The 16,676-nt window shown below is 53.4% G+C and overlaps 1 protein-coding gene across 1 annotated transcript; it reads right to left on the bottom strand.

Moving 5' to 3' along the window:
* Positions 1–2,279: 2,279 nt before the first annotated feature.
* Positions 2,280–16,313, bottom strand: ZNF541 (zinc finger protein 541). Its single transcript, XM_036747277.1, has 15 exons — positions 16,007–16,313; positions 14,476–14,719; positions 11,346–13,197; positions 10,260–10,318; positions 9,718–9,877; positions 9,126–9,299; positions 8,196–8,529; positions 7,675–7,738; positions 6,307–6,449; positions 5,793–5,896; positions 4,489–4,564; positions 4,096–4,184; positions 2,910–3,050; positions 2,538–2,719; positions 2,280–2,451 (listed from the first exon to the last, which is right to left on the bottom strand). Exons 1-15 carry the CDS (start codon positions 16,311–16,313, stop codon positions 2,280–2,282), a joined length of 4,101 nt encoding a protein of 1,366 aa, XP_036603172.1.
* Positions 16,314–16,676: the final 363 nt, after the last annotated feature.

Below are 16,676 nucleotides of genomic sequence, written 5' to 3'. Positions count from 1 at the left end.
CCCACTCCGTCATCTACCTTTTCTGCCCCTTGGGGCCTCAGACCTCATCATCCCCGTGTCCAAAGTTACTAAGCATGGCTTCGTGGTCAGATCCAGTGGCCTCCCTCAATCCTCATTCTCCTGGACCTCTGCCACCTCTGGCCCTGCCCAGTGCTCTCCTCCTTGGTGTTGACACTTCTCCCCCACACCCCACTCCACCCCAGTTCTACTGCGTCTCTGACCGCTCCCTCTGTCTCCTTTGCTGGATCCTCCTCCAGATCATGCCCTCTGACCCCCAGCTCTGTTCTGGGCCCTCTTCTCCCCTGGTACTACTTCACTTGGTGACCTCATCCACTCCCATGATTTAATTACCATCTCTGCTGATAACTTGAGCAGCTGAGCGGCACAGTGGATAGAGCCCTGGGCCTGGAGTCAGGAGGCCCTACGATCAAATTTGGCCTCAAATACTTTCTAGCTGTGTGACCCTGGCAAGTGACTTGACCCTGTTTACCTCAGTTTCCTCCTCTGCAAAATAAGATGAAGGAAATGGCAAACCCCTCTGGTATCTCTGCCAAGGGTTCAAGGAAGAGTGGGCCACACTGAACAACAATAATGCTGGTAACTCAAGTCTGCCTTTCCTAGCCCAGCCTCTCTGCTCACCTCCAGTCTTAGCTCAACCTGCATGTCCAGTAGATTCCTATTCACCGCATGTCCAAAAGTGAATTCATGTTCTTCCCCCCAAACCCACCCTCTCACCCTCAAAGGCACCCCCTCCTCCTGGTCCGTCATGCTCACAGCCCAGGAGCCATCCTGGGCTCCTCACTAGCTCTCACACCGCTCCCCCAATATCTGAGCTGTTCATTTCATATGCCCCCTTCTCTCCTCTGACACGCACCTATCCTGGGGCAGGCCCTGGTCGCCTCACACCTGGACTACCAAACTAGCTGCTGGGGGGCAGGGTCCATCCTCCATTCTGCTAAATGTGCAGGTCCCATCATGCCCCCTTGCCACACATGCCTCATTCCAGTGACCTGGCCTCTGGCTGTCCCACCAAGCCCCCATCTCCTGGCACTGAGCATGCTCTGGCCATCCCCCAGGCCAGGAATGCTCTCCCTGCTCAGTGCCTCCTCCCAGCTTCCTTTAAACTAAAATCCCACCTTTACAGGAAGCCTTCACCAGCCCCTCTGTTCTAGTGCCTTCTGTTCCTTATTTCCTATTCTGTACCTAGTTTGCTTCTTGTCTCCCGCATCAGACTGTGAGCTCCTTGAAGGCAGGGACTGTCTTTGGCCTCTTTTTGTGTGCCTAGTGCTTGGCACATAGTACCTGACACACAGTAGGTGCTTCATAAATGTTCACTGACTGACCTATACCTGGAGCCTGTTCTTCCTCCCCTTCTCTTTTGCTTGCTGATGGAAACCTTTCCCAATTTGCCAGTTGATATCCCCCTCTCTCCTAGGATGATCTCCTTTACTCATGGGGGTCAATGTCCTAATCCTGGTCCTTCCCGGGACAACTGAAGCTTCTTAAAGCCAGGGGCTATTTTTGGTTCTGTCTTATATCTCCAAAGTCCTGCACAGTGCCTGGCACACAGTAGGTACTTCATAACTGCTCCACTGAACTGGATGAAAAGTGGCAGGTGGGAAGGCCTCTGTTGCTTTAAAAAGTCCCAGCAGCACACCAAGAGCCATTCAAAAATCCAATTTAATAAGCTATATAGTAGGCACGTACAAAAAAACTGAACAATGTACAAGTCACCACAGGACCTTGGACTCAATGCAGAGGGCACCTCCCTGGGTGAGGGAAGCCCTGACATGTCACGCTATAAAGGTACTTTCCCACTGATTCTCTAAAATCTTGGCCTTTTCCAACAAAAATAACAAACCCCAAAACTTAGGCAAAGATTTAAGAGCTACTTAGATCCAACTTTTTTGTCTTTTTTTCTCCTCCCCTCCCCCCAGAGAGATACGATTGGAAAAAGGGGAGAGGTCACCCAACCAAATGGTACAGAGCTTTGGATGTCCATACTACATGGCCTCAACAATCATGTGATGACCCTGTGCTTTCCCTGACCCGTTCCTAATTTTGACCCAACATAGGACATGGCTGCCCCATCAGACACCTGGGCTATCCAATGAGACAGCAAAAAGAAGCTGTGGCCACGTCAGGGGCACGCTCCCAATCGGACCAAGCCTAAGAGAGCCGCCAGTGCCCCAGCAGCTCCTCCAGGCCTGGTCACCTGCTCCCCCCAGGTCGGAGGCCCTGGCCAGGCAGGCCTCCCCAGGATCCTGGCCTTCCTCCCATCACCACCGGAGGGGGCCCCCCTCCGCCCCAGCTTCCTCCTCATCTTCCTCATCTCGTGGTTCACTCCTAAAGGGCTTCACGGGCCACTTCATTCTGACGAGAGGCTCCACGTGCTCCTGCAGGCGATGGCGCTTCATGTGGGCATTTCGACTCTTAATCTTATCAAACACCCTGAAGAGAGAGTGGGGAGAACGGCATGTCCAAGAGCCTCAGAGGACAAAGTGACAGAGAGCAAGCAGGGCCTCTGGGATAAATACCTCTCACACTCTCGGCACGGAAACACGCCCTGGCTCTCAGCGCTCCCCGGTGGCTCCGGCGTCCTCTTGGGGCCAATGGTCGGGCTAGAGGTGACGCCGGCCTCTCTCTTATAACTCTTAGTTTTGATCTTCAGCTCTGGGGTTGGCCGGTGACTGAGCCGGTCTCGAGGGCTGCAGGTCACCTGGGGAGAAGAGATGCTTAGGACCCTGCTGCCCTGGGGAATTGACACACAAGACCCCTACCAGAGGAAGCCCCAAGGATGGGGAGCGCCCGGCTGGAGGGCAGCCAGACTGAGGAGAGGGGCCCTTTCTGTCCAGGACAGTGGGGAGCCTCGGCCCCAGCCCCTCGACCTTCCCAGAGCGTCCTTCTACCTTGTCCTCTGTCCTTTCCACCTCATCCTGCTCTCTCTTGGCCCTCTTTTCTAGCCCGGGGGCTCGGCCGCAGTCAAACTTGATCATTTTTTTCCAGATATAATAATACTCGACGCACTGGGCCACATTCTTTGTCTGAATCTGGGAAGAGAACAGAAGCAGGTCACAGAGCACGTACCAGCGGCCTCATGGCGGCTGCCACACTCTCGACCCCGGCCCCCCTGGGGCCGCTCATGCCAGTGAACCTCTCCAGTCCTCCTCAGGCAAATCCATCTGCTCTCTACCGGCACAGGGGATGAACACCGGACTCATAGCCATGAATTTTACCGTCAGCTGCGTCTGACTCCCTGTGACCCGTCAGGGTTTTCTTGACAGAGACACCAGAGTGGTTTTACCATTTTCTTCTCCAGCTCGTTTTACAGATGAGGAAACTGAGGCAGAGGTGATGAAGTGCCTTGCCCTGGGTCACACGTCACGAAGAGTGAGGCCAGATTTGACCTTGAGAGATGGTCAGCCTGACACCAGGCCTGGCGCTCTGTGCACTACAGTGCCCCCAGTGGCCCTGGAGCCCAAAGCCGGCTCTGCTCCTTCCTCCCCGGGGCGAGTCACTTCCGGGACTCCCAAGGACACCTGGTGTCTCAATCCCAGTGCTTTCCCCCAGGGAATGATTTCCTGTTTATCCCATACAGCACACAGCTTGCTGCTTGTCTCCACTAGCAGACTATGAGCCCCTTGAAGGCAGGCACTGTCTCCTGTCCCTTTGTGTGTGCCCAGTGTTCAGCACAGTGCCTGGCAGGCACAGAGTGTGCACTCATTAAATATTTACTTATTGCCTGTTTGTGTCATTTCATTCTGGAATACCAGCAGTGCAGGGAAGAGAGTGCTGGGCCTGGCCTCAGACACTTGTGGCACATCACTGCACCTGTCTGCCTCAGTTTCCTCAACTGCAAGCTGCGGATAATAAGTACACTTGCCTGGCAGGGCTGCTGGGAGGATGGCATGGGATGCTTGTGGGTTGGGTTCTACGTAAATGGTGGTTGTTATTATCAAGCAGTGACCTGTCCCACCATCCACAGGTCCTCCTTTTACTGACCGAGCTTCCAACTGGGCCTTTCTGCCAAGCAGCCAATGTCACTGCTTAACCCAAATGGCACAAGCTGAGGCCTGTGTGAGAACGAACCCTTACCGTCTTGTGTATCAGATAAAAGTCCTTCTTATGGGCACAGAAAGCCTTCTTAAACAGCCTCTTCTCCACAGGAGTCCACATGTCAGAACCTGCCAAACACAGGGAAAAAGCATGATTCTCCCTTTTGGCCACCAAGTCCTGTTACAGTGACCACAAAGGAGCAGCCCCATTCCTGAGAAGCCCCGACAGGAACTGGGTCCTAACCGACCTCTCCTCTCTCCCTCCGGCCCAGGAAGCACTCCCTCCCACCCTCTGCACTGAGCTCCAGAAGGAGGCCCACGCTCAGGACCACACACCCGTGGGAGGGTGGTGGGGTCGGAAGCCACAGGGAGCTCCGGCAGAGCCGCCTCCTCTCTGGCAGGGACCCAGGCCCACTAGGACATCTCCACCTGCCTGTGTAACGATAATCAGCAAGAGGATGGGATGGAGCCTTCTGGGGTCCTCTGAGTAACAGGGTTTCCAGAGCATCCTAGAACCAAGGCAGGTCACCTGATGAGGATCCCCCCAGTGGTGACATTTCCCCTTTGGACCTCACTTTATACATCTCTACTCACGTAATATTGGCATTTAGTTCCTGACCCCTCTCACCACCCCTGAGGTGACACTCAGCTGTGCTTACTGTCTGTTATCCTAGAGGGACACATTTCTTTAATTCAATTCAACGAGCATTTCTTAAGCACTTCCTGTGTGCTTTCCAAAGCAAGGCATTACACTAGGGACACAGAGGAGAGGGAATGGCTCTGCCCTCGAGGAGTTTTACACTCTATTGGGAGGGAAACCATGTGTATGTTCATTGCAAACACAAATACAAAGTAGTTTTGGGAGGAAGTGCCCAGTGCAGCAGGGTGTGAGCTGAGCCTCCCGGCAGAGGCAGGAGACACAGGGTCCCCGGGGCACAGCAGGCCGCTGTAGCTGAACAGGAACACAGTCTGGAAGCTGATCCCAAAGCCAGTGTCCCGCCTCCTTGAGGCACAAGGGAGTGGCGTGGTCACACTTGCACACTTGTATGTGAAGGATGGGTTGAAAAGGAGAGAAGATTGAGGCAGAGCAACCAATCAGAGAGGAGGCTCCTGGAGCAGTCCAAGGGACAGGGGTGAGGAGCCTGGACTAGTGGACTGAGCCATAGGACTGGAGAAGGGAATGAATGGGAGCTACATGATGAAAGGAAAAACCAATTAAGATTTGTCAACTGAATGGCTGTGGGGCAAGGGAGAGGGGAGACAGGGAAGCCCAGATGACTAAGTGGATGGCAGGATCCTCAACAGTGAAGAAGAGGGGAGCCTTAGGGGAGGGGGCAGGTAGAAAGTAAGTTCTGTTTTGGACACAGAGGACTTGAGATCTCCCCTGGACATCCAGGTGAAGATGTCCAACAAGCACCTGGTAACTGGAGTTGAGCTCAGGAGACAGGAGCACCTCCCCGGGCCTGGGCATTCCTTGGCCCATGGTTTATTTTCTATCATTGTCATAAGACACATAGACCAAATCCAAGCCCAGATGGGCCTGCATTTGGGTGTTTTGGGGCTGGTCCCTGGTCCCCCAGGGATAAAAGGGAGAGGTTAAGTACTACTTAACTGAGTTTCTCAAAGCTGGCTGTAGGGATGGGAGGGTTGGAGAAGAAGAGGCAGAAGGTGACCCCCCCCACCTCTGCCCTTCCCAAGGATTTTCTCATCTTGTTCCCACAATGGTCAGCCCCTTACCCGGATATCACCCTGGGCTTCATGCAGGCAGTGTAGAGCGAGTTCCAGATTGGTACCCCCTCCTGGCATCACACTAGAGCAGGCCACGTTACATAGTTCAGTCACTATGGTCGCAATGCAGAGCAAGATACAGGGAGTGCAGGGGGAGAGGATTCAAGAAAACCAAAGATTACTGTAACAGAACCAAAGAAAACTGATGCCCCTCTCAACTTATCCCAGGCAGGTCCCTGGCTACTTCCCTTGCCCAACTCTGGGGAGCCCAGATTAAGGAATCAGAAGGAGACAAGATAGAGATGAGAGAATCTCTTCTCCCTGGCCTCTGGCCAGAGACTCCTCTGAGTACCATGCCCATGTAGAGGTGGGCAAGGTGGTCTCATTAATTCCAAAGCAGGCTCCCAGGCAGCTAAACATTTAAACAGCCACTGGGCCCTGCTCTTTGGCCATGGGGAAAAGCGTGGCATGACCTTGGTCTTGGGAGTGCAGAGGGAAATGGGAAGACCCCAAAGTCAGCCACCTCTGTCTTGTGTATCTGGGTTGGTCATCACATCTCCCCATGGTTTCCACACCAGCGAAGCACCATGCTGGTCACCTTCTGCCAGAGAACTCTCTCTGGGCTTTGGGATCTCTGCCTGAAACCGGCTCCCTATATTGATATGTCTGAGAAGGGAACAAGGCACATAGTAACCAAAGTATAACTGAAAAATACAGAGCAGTCAGTTGAGAATGTGAGGCTCTCAGGTCACTGTCTATGAGATAGCCAGGTGACCTATCACTGCTGACAGTGACCGTCACTACAGTGGAGGCTCCCCCACTGTCGACTTCCAGACCAACGTTGAGGGCAAGTGAGGCACTGACACATGGACCGCCTACGCTTGTGTGTCTGCCTTCACACCTCCCCCCCACCCCCAAGGCCTCCTGAGTCACATATGTACCCCCCAGCCCATAACTCACACCCTCCATCCTCTGGCTCCAACTGACCTCACTGCCCTCACCTCCCCTGCTTCCCCCACAGGCCAGATGGAAGCACCTCAGGGTTTCCTCAATACACCCCACTCTTCTGTCTCTGAGGCTCTGCTCTGTCTCCCCTGATCCCTCATCGCTCCAAGCAGAACCCTTCCTCTGTACGGCCATTGCTCTTGGGTGGCACTTTTTGAAAAGCACTTATCACACCCTGCCCGTGTTGTTTATACCCTGCTCATAGTCTGTAAATGCAAGCTCTTCCTTGGTATGTGCGGCAGTGGCAGTTAGAGGGGGTGAGCGGACAAGGGAGTTGACCATGCCACTCCCCTCCTGTTCATTCCAGTCCTGACTGCTCCGGGATGAAAGCCTTCCAAACCTCCCTTCCCACATGCCCTCTGCAATCATGCCAGCTGGGCTTCACACCTGACCTGCCTTGTCCAGGCCTCTCTCCAGTCTGTCCCTGAGCCCTAGAATGCAGCCCTTCTTCTGTCACCTCCCCTCTATGGAATCCCCCTCATTCTTCGAGCAGCGGCTCAAGGCACCACCTTCTACATAAAGACTTCCCAACTATGGGTATATCTCTCCAAAATGACCTTTTTTTCTTTACCAGTCCATATTTATTTTGTACCTCCTCATTGTCTCTATCTCCAGCAGCACCCAGCACAGTACCTGACACCTGAGACAAAGTGCTATAAACACTCGTGACCAGCTGATTGACCCAGTGGGCAGTGCCCCCACTTCACCTCAGCCCTGCCCAGTCAGAATCACCGGGTACTGACTGCTGGACACGCTCCTTGATGAGGGGCGATGGTCTGGTAACACCCCCTCCCCAGCCCCCTGGGCTCAGGCCTTCTCTCAGAATCCCTCTTGGACGACACAACCAAGGCATGTCTGTCTCCTCTCATCTTTCATTCTCACTCACGGCTCAATGCTGATCTTGGTGTCGTCTTTGACCACAGCGATTCCCAAAGAGCCATCCACTTGGTCTAGAAAACACAGGACCAAAGACGTTACAAGGGATCCCAGTGGTCCTTCTCCTCTGTCCTCATACAGTTGCTTCTGACCCGTCTAAATTCAGAGGCAACACTTCACCTCCTCTTTTATAAAAGAGAGGGTGGCCAGCATCACCTTGAAGGCCCCCTTCCCAGCTCTAACATCACGCATTCTACAGCACTGATGTTCTAGGCCCTCAGGTCCCTTCTAATACAAACATTCTATGTTCCAAGGCCACCTACAAGTAGCTTTGTTAGGCTTCAGCTCTACAAACCAGATGCACCACCAGGGGATGGGACCTCTCTGCCTCACCGGCCCCCACCCACTGATCTAGTGATCAGACTTGGGGCCATATACACCAAGGGAGGGCTGCGAGTGTCTAGCCCATGATGGTAGTTCTGTTTCCCCCGGCTCATCAATCATGACCCCTGAGAGGTCCTCCTCACTCACCCAGCACAGCCCCGTAGAGCCTATCAGGACCAGAATGAGCGGATGTGGAGAAGAGAGTGTTGAAATATAATCCTGACCCTTCCCGGATCGGGCTGAGCATTGGAGGTGGTGTATATGGAGAACACTGGAATAAACCCTTCAGGAGATGGTCAACCAGGAACACTGGGGAACGAAGACAGCTCTGATAGCAGCCTCCAGGGCCTGGCTGGATCTCTCCAAAAACAGATGGTGGAGGAGGAATAAATAATGCCTTGGGCTGGGGGCGCTTTTTTCTTTTTCTGTGTTGGCTGGTCTCCTTAGTGTCTCTCTCTTCTCGGCCAGCCCTCTCATGTCCCTAGAGAATGAAAACATCGAGAGCTTCAAATGATCACCTGCAGTTAATAGCAACTCTCATTTCCATAGCACAGTGAGGTCGAAATATCCATTCTGCCGATGAGAAAACTGAGGTTTAAGCAAGGTGAACACAGTGCCCCAGGTCACAGGGCCCGTCAGTGTCAGAGCTGGGATTACAAATATCTTTGATCTTTCCCTGGATTACTACACTACTAAGGCAAGGTGGAACCTCCAGAAGGAACGACTGATCTCCAGCTGTGACTGAGCAGAGGCCAGGCTCCAGAGAGTGCCCCTGGGGAGGGAGGGGCCCGAAACAATCCTGCTCCTGCTCCTCACCTGAGGGCTATGCTCAGGGAACAAACCAGAACCTGCTTCCTCCTCTCCCAGGGCACCCACTCTCCAGTGTCACATGAGTGACAAGTGAGTTTGCCAATTTTACTGTTTTCCTTCCCCCTCTGATGAAGAAGAATGCCAAGTCCCTCAATCCTAGGCCATTCCTGCTGGGAGTGGGAAAGACACCGAAGCCCACCCTCCACAGGATGCTGCTACTCTGCAGACACACAGCACATCAGGAATGTCTGATGAGGGTGGACCCACCTTGGTCAGGCTTCCTGGAGGTCGGCTCCCAGCTGGCACAGGGACAGACACAGGGGTCACCAAAGGCGCTGCAGTGAGATCTTCCAAAGGCCTCTTAGCTCCTGGGGGGCTTTGTCCATCACCCTCTGGCCTTAGGACCATTCTCTGGGGTTTGCAATATTCTGCACTATACAACTGAACCCAAGAAATAAGAAGACTTTTTACATAGCTGGCATGGCAAGAAAAGAAGGAAAACGCATATTCCCGGCAAAGGCAAAAGTTCTTTCTTCCCTGTTCGATGCTTCACAAGTCACCAAGGGATGACTCCTATTTTCTAAGGGAGCACACAGGCCCAAGACTTAAGCCCAGCCCAGAGACAGGCTTTGTGTTATAAAATTGGGGCCAAAAGCCCCCAAACCCTGGTTCTAAGGAACCCCATCACCACCCTCAGCCTCGGCCCCCCAGCCCCGCCTCAAATGGCGTCATCTGCCAAAATTTCAGATGCTCCGAGGTCAGTCACACGCCTCCATCCAGGATCTTTCTTGAGCCCAAAGAGTTTGGGGCCAGCCCTGCAGCCATCCTGTGACGAATGAGAAGCCTTGCTTCCCCCCACCTGCTGCTCCTGCCTCCCTCTCGGTGATGGCCACTGGTCACTGTGAAAACACATGTGGCTGCTCAGCCCCTTCTCGGTGTAAAACATCTGGCTGCAGTTCTTGCAGATGTAAGTGTTCCTGGGCTCCGTCCAGTCCGGAGAGACACCGTTGAGCTGGTTACTGAGGGCAGAAATCACCCAGGAGTCACCGGCAGCCAAGACCTTCAAAGTCTGCTCAGGCAGCAAGCTTTGGGGAGGACCCAAAGCCCCACGTGCCCCTTTCTTTGTGAATTCTCTCTCCCTCTCTCAGCACAACTTTGTAGACACAGTGAATTTATTTAGACCGGTGTGCCTCCAGTAGGATGCACATTCCCTGAGGTCAGGGTTGGTCTTTGCACACAGGATGTGCTTTAAAATGTCTGCTGAATTGGACTGACCCCCAGGTCCAGTTCTTGGCTCACCAGGCCCACCCCCTCCCTGACCAAGGAAACACACTCCTACCACACAAGGCCCTGCTGAAGGTGCTTGTCCCCAGGGAGGTGTCTCCTGGGCTTCAGGCTTACCAGCCAGTCACCGGGCCCTCTTCCCTCACTGCGTTGGGCAGCCTGTAGATACTCCCACCCTGCAGATTAGAGAAGGCATCTCAACGAATATGTCAGAAACAGAGGGGAAAGGCTCACAGCCAGAAAGCACACGGTCATTTCACAAGGAGACATGAAGGATGAGTAGGAAGGTTAATTATCATTGGATAAAACAACACCCGCTTCAAGAGTGGTTTATAGTTAGTACTCAAGCATTTTCCTCAACAATCCTGCGCAGTAGGGTGAGCAAAATCATCCCTATTTGCTTGATTAAGAAACTGAGGCTCAGAAATGGAATGGCCTGAGAGGCTAGGAATTCCATCCAGAGATGCAACTTTCTTTCTCCATCTCCCCACTGGGTTTGAACAAAGAAAAAGGGCCTCCATTTTTTTCTACCTTTGATAGTGTTTTTTTAAAGGCTTTATGACATGGCAGGGGGAGGGGGAGGGAAGCAGAGTGAACTCAGGAGCCTGTGGCCCTAATCCTGGTTCTGACACTGACTACATGCACAATCCTGGGCTGGCTTCCTTTAAATTTCATCTTATACAGGAAACCTTCCCCAACAGCTTTTCATTCCAGCACCCTCCCTCTGACAATCATTCCCTATTGATCCCATACACAGCTTGCTTTGTCCACATTGGTCTGCATGTGGTCCCTCCCACCCCAGGAGATGTCGAGCTCCTGGAAGACAGAGGCTGTTTCTGGCCTCTCTCCATAACCCTCCCACCACCACAGTGCAGGTGTGCAGTTGGCCCTTAACAGATGGTCACTGAGCCTCAGTCTCCTTTTCTGTGAAAGGAGGATCACTCAAGTCCTCTAAAGCTCCCAAGGCTGTCCCGAGTTAAAGTTGCAAACCCTGAAGCACCACAGAAATGGGGACTAAGCTGATACTGTTAATAAAGTCTAACGTCTGCAGGAAGAGCCAAAAAGGAAAAGGAAGGCAGAAGAAAGGGCAGGGAATCCTGGGGAATTCTCCATCACGGCTTAGGTGGTCTCTGGAATAAAGCGCCCCGCCTCCCTCCCATGCCAGCCCGCAGCCAAGGAGGCAGGAGGGAAAGGAGCAAGTACTTGGATCCTGTTGAAGACGGTCAGCTTGGACTTCATGTCCCTCGAGGGCTCGGCTGAGGCTCCGCCCGAGGAGAAGGAAGCCATGGCCACCTGGCTTGGAGATGCCGCGCAGCACATGTCCATCTTGACTTTGTCCTTGCGGAAACCGGAGAATCGCTGGGCCCTGGTGCTGCCAGAGAACAGTCTATAGCTCATTTCTCTGGCACAGGCCTGACTCTTGTCACCCTTGGTGGACGAGGGGGCGCCGTTCTCTGTCTGAGACAGCTTTGAATGGAACTGGCCTCCAGTTGGCTCTTCCACCCCCGATGGAGACGGTCGAGGATGCGCTGGGGAAAAAACATCCCCCAGACCTAGGCTCCCTTTTGTCGACCGCAACTGCTTGGTCATAGAAGCATCTGGGTCCAGGGACGATCCAAGGGAAGGCAAAGCAGTGGCCACTTTTGGCCCTCCCTTGGGGTCCCGCCTTGTGCTTCCTGGTGAAGACTCTCTTGGAAACAGGGCCTGGGTCTTTCTTCTGCGGGCTGGCGACCCCTCCTGTTCCGGGTTTCCCGGGAGAGCATGGAATGAGTCGGCCCCTGGGGCCAGAGGCTGCTGCCACACGCCCTGCAGTGGTTTCAGCAAAGCCTGCTTGGTCTCTGGGAGTGGAAGCTGAGAGGGAGCTGCTGCTACCTGGGTGTGGGAGAAGATCCGCTGGGATTTGGTGATCATTTGAAACACCTGCATCTGCTCGTGGCTCACCAGGGACTCCTGGGACTTGAGAAAGAGTTGCCTGAAGAGCGGGGTGCTCTCCGAGGGAAGCCCACTTGGCTTCTGCACATCCTGGAGGCCTAGCTCCCCAGGGTTCTGCCAAGGGAAGGGCTCACAGTCACACTTGTTCCGTGGGGCAGGCCAGGCACTGTCCTCCCCACCAGCGAACCTGGCATCACTCAGGGTTTCCCCCGGTGCCTTCAGAAGCGTGGGAGGAAAAGAAAGCACATCCTCTGGACCGGTGCTTGCGGGAGCAGCTAGAGGGTCCAGCAGAGGGGACACAGGCCCAGGCCCGGGCTCAGAGCCCTCTCGGGCAGGGACTGGAGCTGGCTTGTGGACAACATAGACACTGTTTCCTTTGCTCTTGGGACAGCCAGGCAAATTCCTGACCCACTGGAAGTTGTGACTAGATGGCTGAGAGCTTGATGAGACCGCCTGGCCTCGGAAGAGAGGCAAACAAGGCAAGGTCCCCCCATCGGACCAACTTTCCAGCCCAGCAGATGGGAGTGGGAGGAAAGGCAGTTCTGAATCAGCTGGGTCAGAGGCTCCGTTCTCTCCCCCTGGGGCCACGGTTGCCAGATTCCCTGAATGGATAACTGTGAACATGTCAGAGGGGGCCGGATCCTTTCTTGGGGGCCGAGGATCCTCGGGAGGCTCAATGCCCAGGGCTCCTGTAGGTGCCATGGCATTGGCAGGAGTACAGGAGACAGAGCCTGTACTAGGTGGACAGGGGCACAGTGAGCCCCTCCCATCAACATCTGGTGTCCCTGCAGTGGCTGGGCCAGGTGAGGGAAGCTTCTGGTGGACAATGCTGCTCACAATGCACCGAAGGAGGTCTCGGTTGGGCAGGAGGGAGCTGGGGGAGCAGGCCTCAGAGGGTACCATGGTTCGGAGGCTGCTGGGCCCAGCCTGGCTGCCTGCCTCATGAGCATGGGGGGAGTCCCCACAGGCTTCCTCTTCTGGAGGGGCCTCCTTCAGGATACACAGGCCATGCTGCACCTCATAATGTCGGCGCAGGGAACGATAATCACAGTAGCTCTTGCTGCAGCCCTGCTCAATGCACACAAATGGTTTGGTTTTCTGATGGGTCAGCATGTGTCCAGTCCTGGAGTCAGAACACAAAAAGGAGAATCAGTGAGATAGCTGGGACAAAATGAATTTTGTTCCCCTAGAGAAAGGGACAGATCTCCCAATCTGGAATGTCTGCCTTACCAATTAGTCAGCAAACTTCGCTGCCAAAGCAACCTGTACCTAGCCACTTCTGAGCCCCGCTACAGGCAGACAAGCTATCTGAACCCCATTTACCCAGCACAGAACTGGGGGCAATTCTTTACTAAGGACTCTTCTGAATAGTCTCACCAGGAGGACACAAAACAACCACATAGACACAGCTCCTCACTAACACATCAAGTGTATAAGAGAAGCCTGCCTACACTCTTGGTGAAGACATGGCACAACCAGGCCCCAGGCACTAGAATAATGAGGAGTAAAATGAATTCAAGGCTGTTGGAACCCCCAGGAAAGGACATGAAGCAGAGCATGGGGATGAAGCCATCATAAGGCCCTGGCCCACACTCGGCCTGCCCTTAGGGACAAGGGTTCTCTTTCTCTTCAGTGGGCTGGGAAGACCTGGCACCACCATGTCCACCAAGAATAAAAGGAATGTTTCTGAGATCCATGGAAAAGATTCCCTTTGGAAAGCTCACTAATCAGGCATGGTGGGAAGAAGTCCCTCTGACTCAATGGGAAGCACAGTGGCCAGGACCTGCCAGTCCTTTCCTAGATTCAACCTGGGAGCCTCAGCATGTCTCGGATCTTCCTTAGTGCTGGTAAACAGACCCGGTCTCTCCCTTAGGGCCCACATAACTGGGATTTCTGGTACCCCAGGGCCCCCCCAAATTTCTCATGGCATTTTATCTAGACCTCTCTTTTTACTATACATCACTCTCTCGTGTGGTTATTGGCGTACCTGTCCTCCCCTCAGGGGACTCTAGACTACATGGCTATGGCACATGCCTAATAAACACTTGCTGACCAACTGACTCGGTATCCCCAGGGCCTAGCAGAAGGCTCACTATCAGGAGACGTTCCCTAAATGCCTGCTGAACTGAGCCTTTGGCCTCAGGAGCCAGATGAAGCGAGAGAGGCTCTGTTCAAAGGCAATACGTATGCTGCCCTCAGACCACCCAGGCCCTGTTGGGAGCCTAAGCAACAGCTGCACAAGAATCTAGGCCCAGAGGGCCCCAAGACACTGCTGCCTTGGACAGCATTAAACAGGCTCCTGAGGGGGAGGAAAGAAGGGGCAGACCTTGGAAGAAGACACCGCCCCGCCCCACCTGCCCTCCCACCAAAAGGTGCTGGACCTCGCCCAACTCCCACATACAGGTGGTCCTGGCGCTTAAACGCTTTGCTGCAGATTTTACAGACGTGTTTCCTCTCCTGGCTGTGCGTCAGGTAGTGTTTGCTAAGGGAGCTGGCACTGCTGAACACCTTTCCACAGAGGCTGCAATCCAGGAACGGGTTCTGGGGAGAGCTGTGCTGCCGCTTTCCTTTCCTGGCACTGCCCGAGCTGGCCCTGCCTCCTTCGTCCGCCTCTTTAGATGCCTTAAGAACACCCAGTCCCAGGTCTAAACAGAGGGAGAGGAGCAAGTTATAGACATGCAGGGAGGAAGGGGAGCCAGAGTTCATGGGAGAGGGGGCTCCACACTGGCTCTGCTGCTGATTCCCAACATGAGCACCCCGGGCAAGTGAGCCTCAGTCTCCCCACCTACAGAGCCAGGGGCTCAAATGCCAAGGCTCATCCTGAACAGCTTCTCCTGTTCTTCAATGTGAGGGAAGGCTAATAGAGGGACTGGATTGGCCAGGCCAGGCTTGCACAAGGCCAGCGCTGTTGCCTGTTTGGTTTCTTGACACCCACACAGCCATGTGACTATGTACACATCAGTCCAAGATGTCTTATGACACCCCCCTCCCCAAAGATGTGCTCACAAGTACCCCACACTCGTGTGCACTCTTACTCTCTCTCTCCATCCCTCTACTCCAGCCAGATTCAATTCAGTTGAAGACTCCGTCTTAAGGTCTTAGACACCTAAGGACAGGGTGACCTAAGGCCGGGGTGATAAGCACGCCAGGCTCAGCTTAGGTAGGTTTCTAGAGGGTGTTTCAGACTTTCTGCCTAAGGAAAACTAGCTAGAGAAAGGGAGGCAGAGAGTCCCCCAAATGCTGTCTGGTCCTCTTTGAACCCAACTTTCTCCTATGATAAAAATGTTTCTCTCTTTTTTGTAAAGGCCTAATTGCTGACTGAAATCACAAGAAGGCCAGTCACCTTCTTCCCACAGGCCTCAGTTTCCTCATCTATAAAATGAATGGATTCTATTTGACGATTTCTAAGGGCCCATCTGGCTCTAGATTCAGGGTCCTCTGTGTGTCATGGTGGACAATGAATGAGTCCTGTGAACAATCTCCATCCAAGCAAGGTACTGGAACTTTTCTAGAAACATCAGTTGCAATCAGCATTGATAATTTTTCTTTTCCAACTGAGAGTATTTAGAAGTAACCTCTTCTGAGAAAAATAGATTTAAGTATTTTTTAAGGTCCATGCATTCATATTTTCAAACCAATTTCCAAAGAAATCATTGAGTGGGTTCAATCAAATGATGGATTTCTTCTTTGGGAGCAGATTATGATTTAAAATACATGATTTTAAAACATCCTCAGTTCTTCCCTTTCAACTCTGGTGCAAAATAGAAGGACTTTGACCTGAACTGTGCATAAAAATGAGTTTTCAAGTCTCTGATGAAATGGGGAAGAATTTTCACACCCCCCCTCATGTGACTGGATGCCCCCAACCCCACATCAGCCATGGCATTTCCACAAGTCCAGTCCCCCCCCCCCCCAGTCTCCCTCAGGCTCACCCTGCAAGGAAGGCTGAGAATCCGAGTCAGCATACTCCTCCAATAGCTTTGCCGAGTCTCCTTCCTTCCCCGAATACAAGGAGAGGGCATCGAGATTGTCCTCCAGAGCCTCGCTGGCCATATCTGGTGTTGGGAGGCCAGGGTCCAGGTCTAAGCTGCTCAGGCCAGTGTAGAGCAGGTCTCTTGTGTTGGGGCACAGGTCCCGATTGAGGGTGTCACTGCAGTTCAGCCCCTGGCTATCTGAAAATCCAGGAAGATGCATCTCTGATTGAAGGGCACCATCATCCCCAAGGCTATACTGGTCCATGGCGCTCCACTGCCACGTCCTGGCCAAAAGCTGCTCTCCGATTTCCAACAAGCTGACCAAGATGAGATTTGAGGGTGGGCAGAAAATAGCCTCGAGGCCCAATCCAAATCCTAAGGATAAACGAGGGGCAGACAAAACTATAAGAAACCCCACAAAGCATCCCCTAGCTTGTGCTGAGAGCACCATCATCCACTCTGGAGTCATTTTTGACTCCTTCCCTCAATCCCACAAATCTCATCTATTAGGGAGTCCTGTCATTGCTTTCTCTTCAAGCTCTTCTGAATCTCCATCCTGCTTTTAGCATGCCCCCCTTCCCTGCTCCCACCCCATGCACTTTACATTCTAGCTAAATTAAACCACTCC

The sequence above is a fragment of the Trichosurus vulpecula genome, chromosome 2, assembly GCF_011100635.1.
Source record: "Trichosurus vulpecula isolate mTriVul1 chromosome 2, mTriVul1.pri, whole genome shotgun sequence".
In the NCBI taxonomy this organism is placed as follows: domain Eukaryota; kingdom Metazoa; phylum Chordata; class Mammalia; order Diprotodontia; family Phalangeridae; genus Trichosurus; species Trichosurus vulpecula.
Note: the sequence above shows the minus strand (reverse complement) of the source record. Positions and strands in the feature narration are given on the sequence as shown.

Excerpts from the sequence above, each read along its gene's own strand:
- ZNF541 (XM_036747277.1), bottom strand. The coding sequence starts at position 16,313 with ATGGACCAGTATAGCCTTGGGGATGATGGTGCCCTTCAATCAGAGATG. Across the intron at positions 7,739-8,195 it reads GCTCTACGGGGCTGTGCTGG|ACCAAGTGGATGGCTCTTTG; the intron begins GTGAGTGAGGAG and ends TGTGTTTTCTAG. Across the intron at positions 2,720-2,909 it reads TGGAAAGGACAGAGGACAAG|GTGACCTGCAGCCCTCGAGA; the intron begins GTAGAAGGACGC and ends TCTTCTCCCCAG.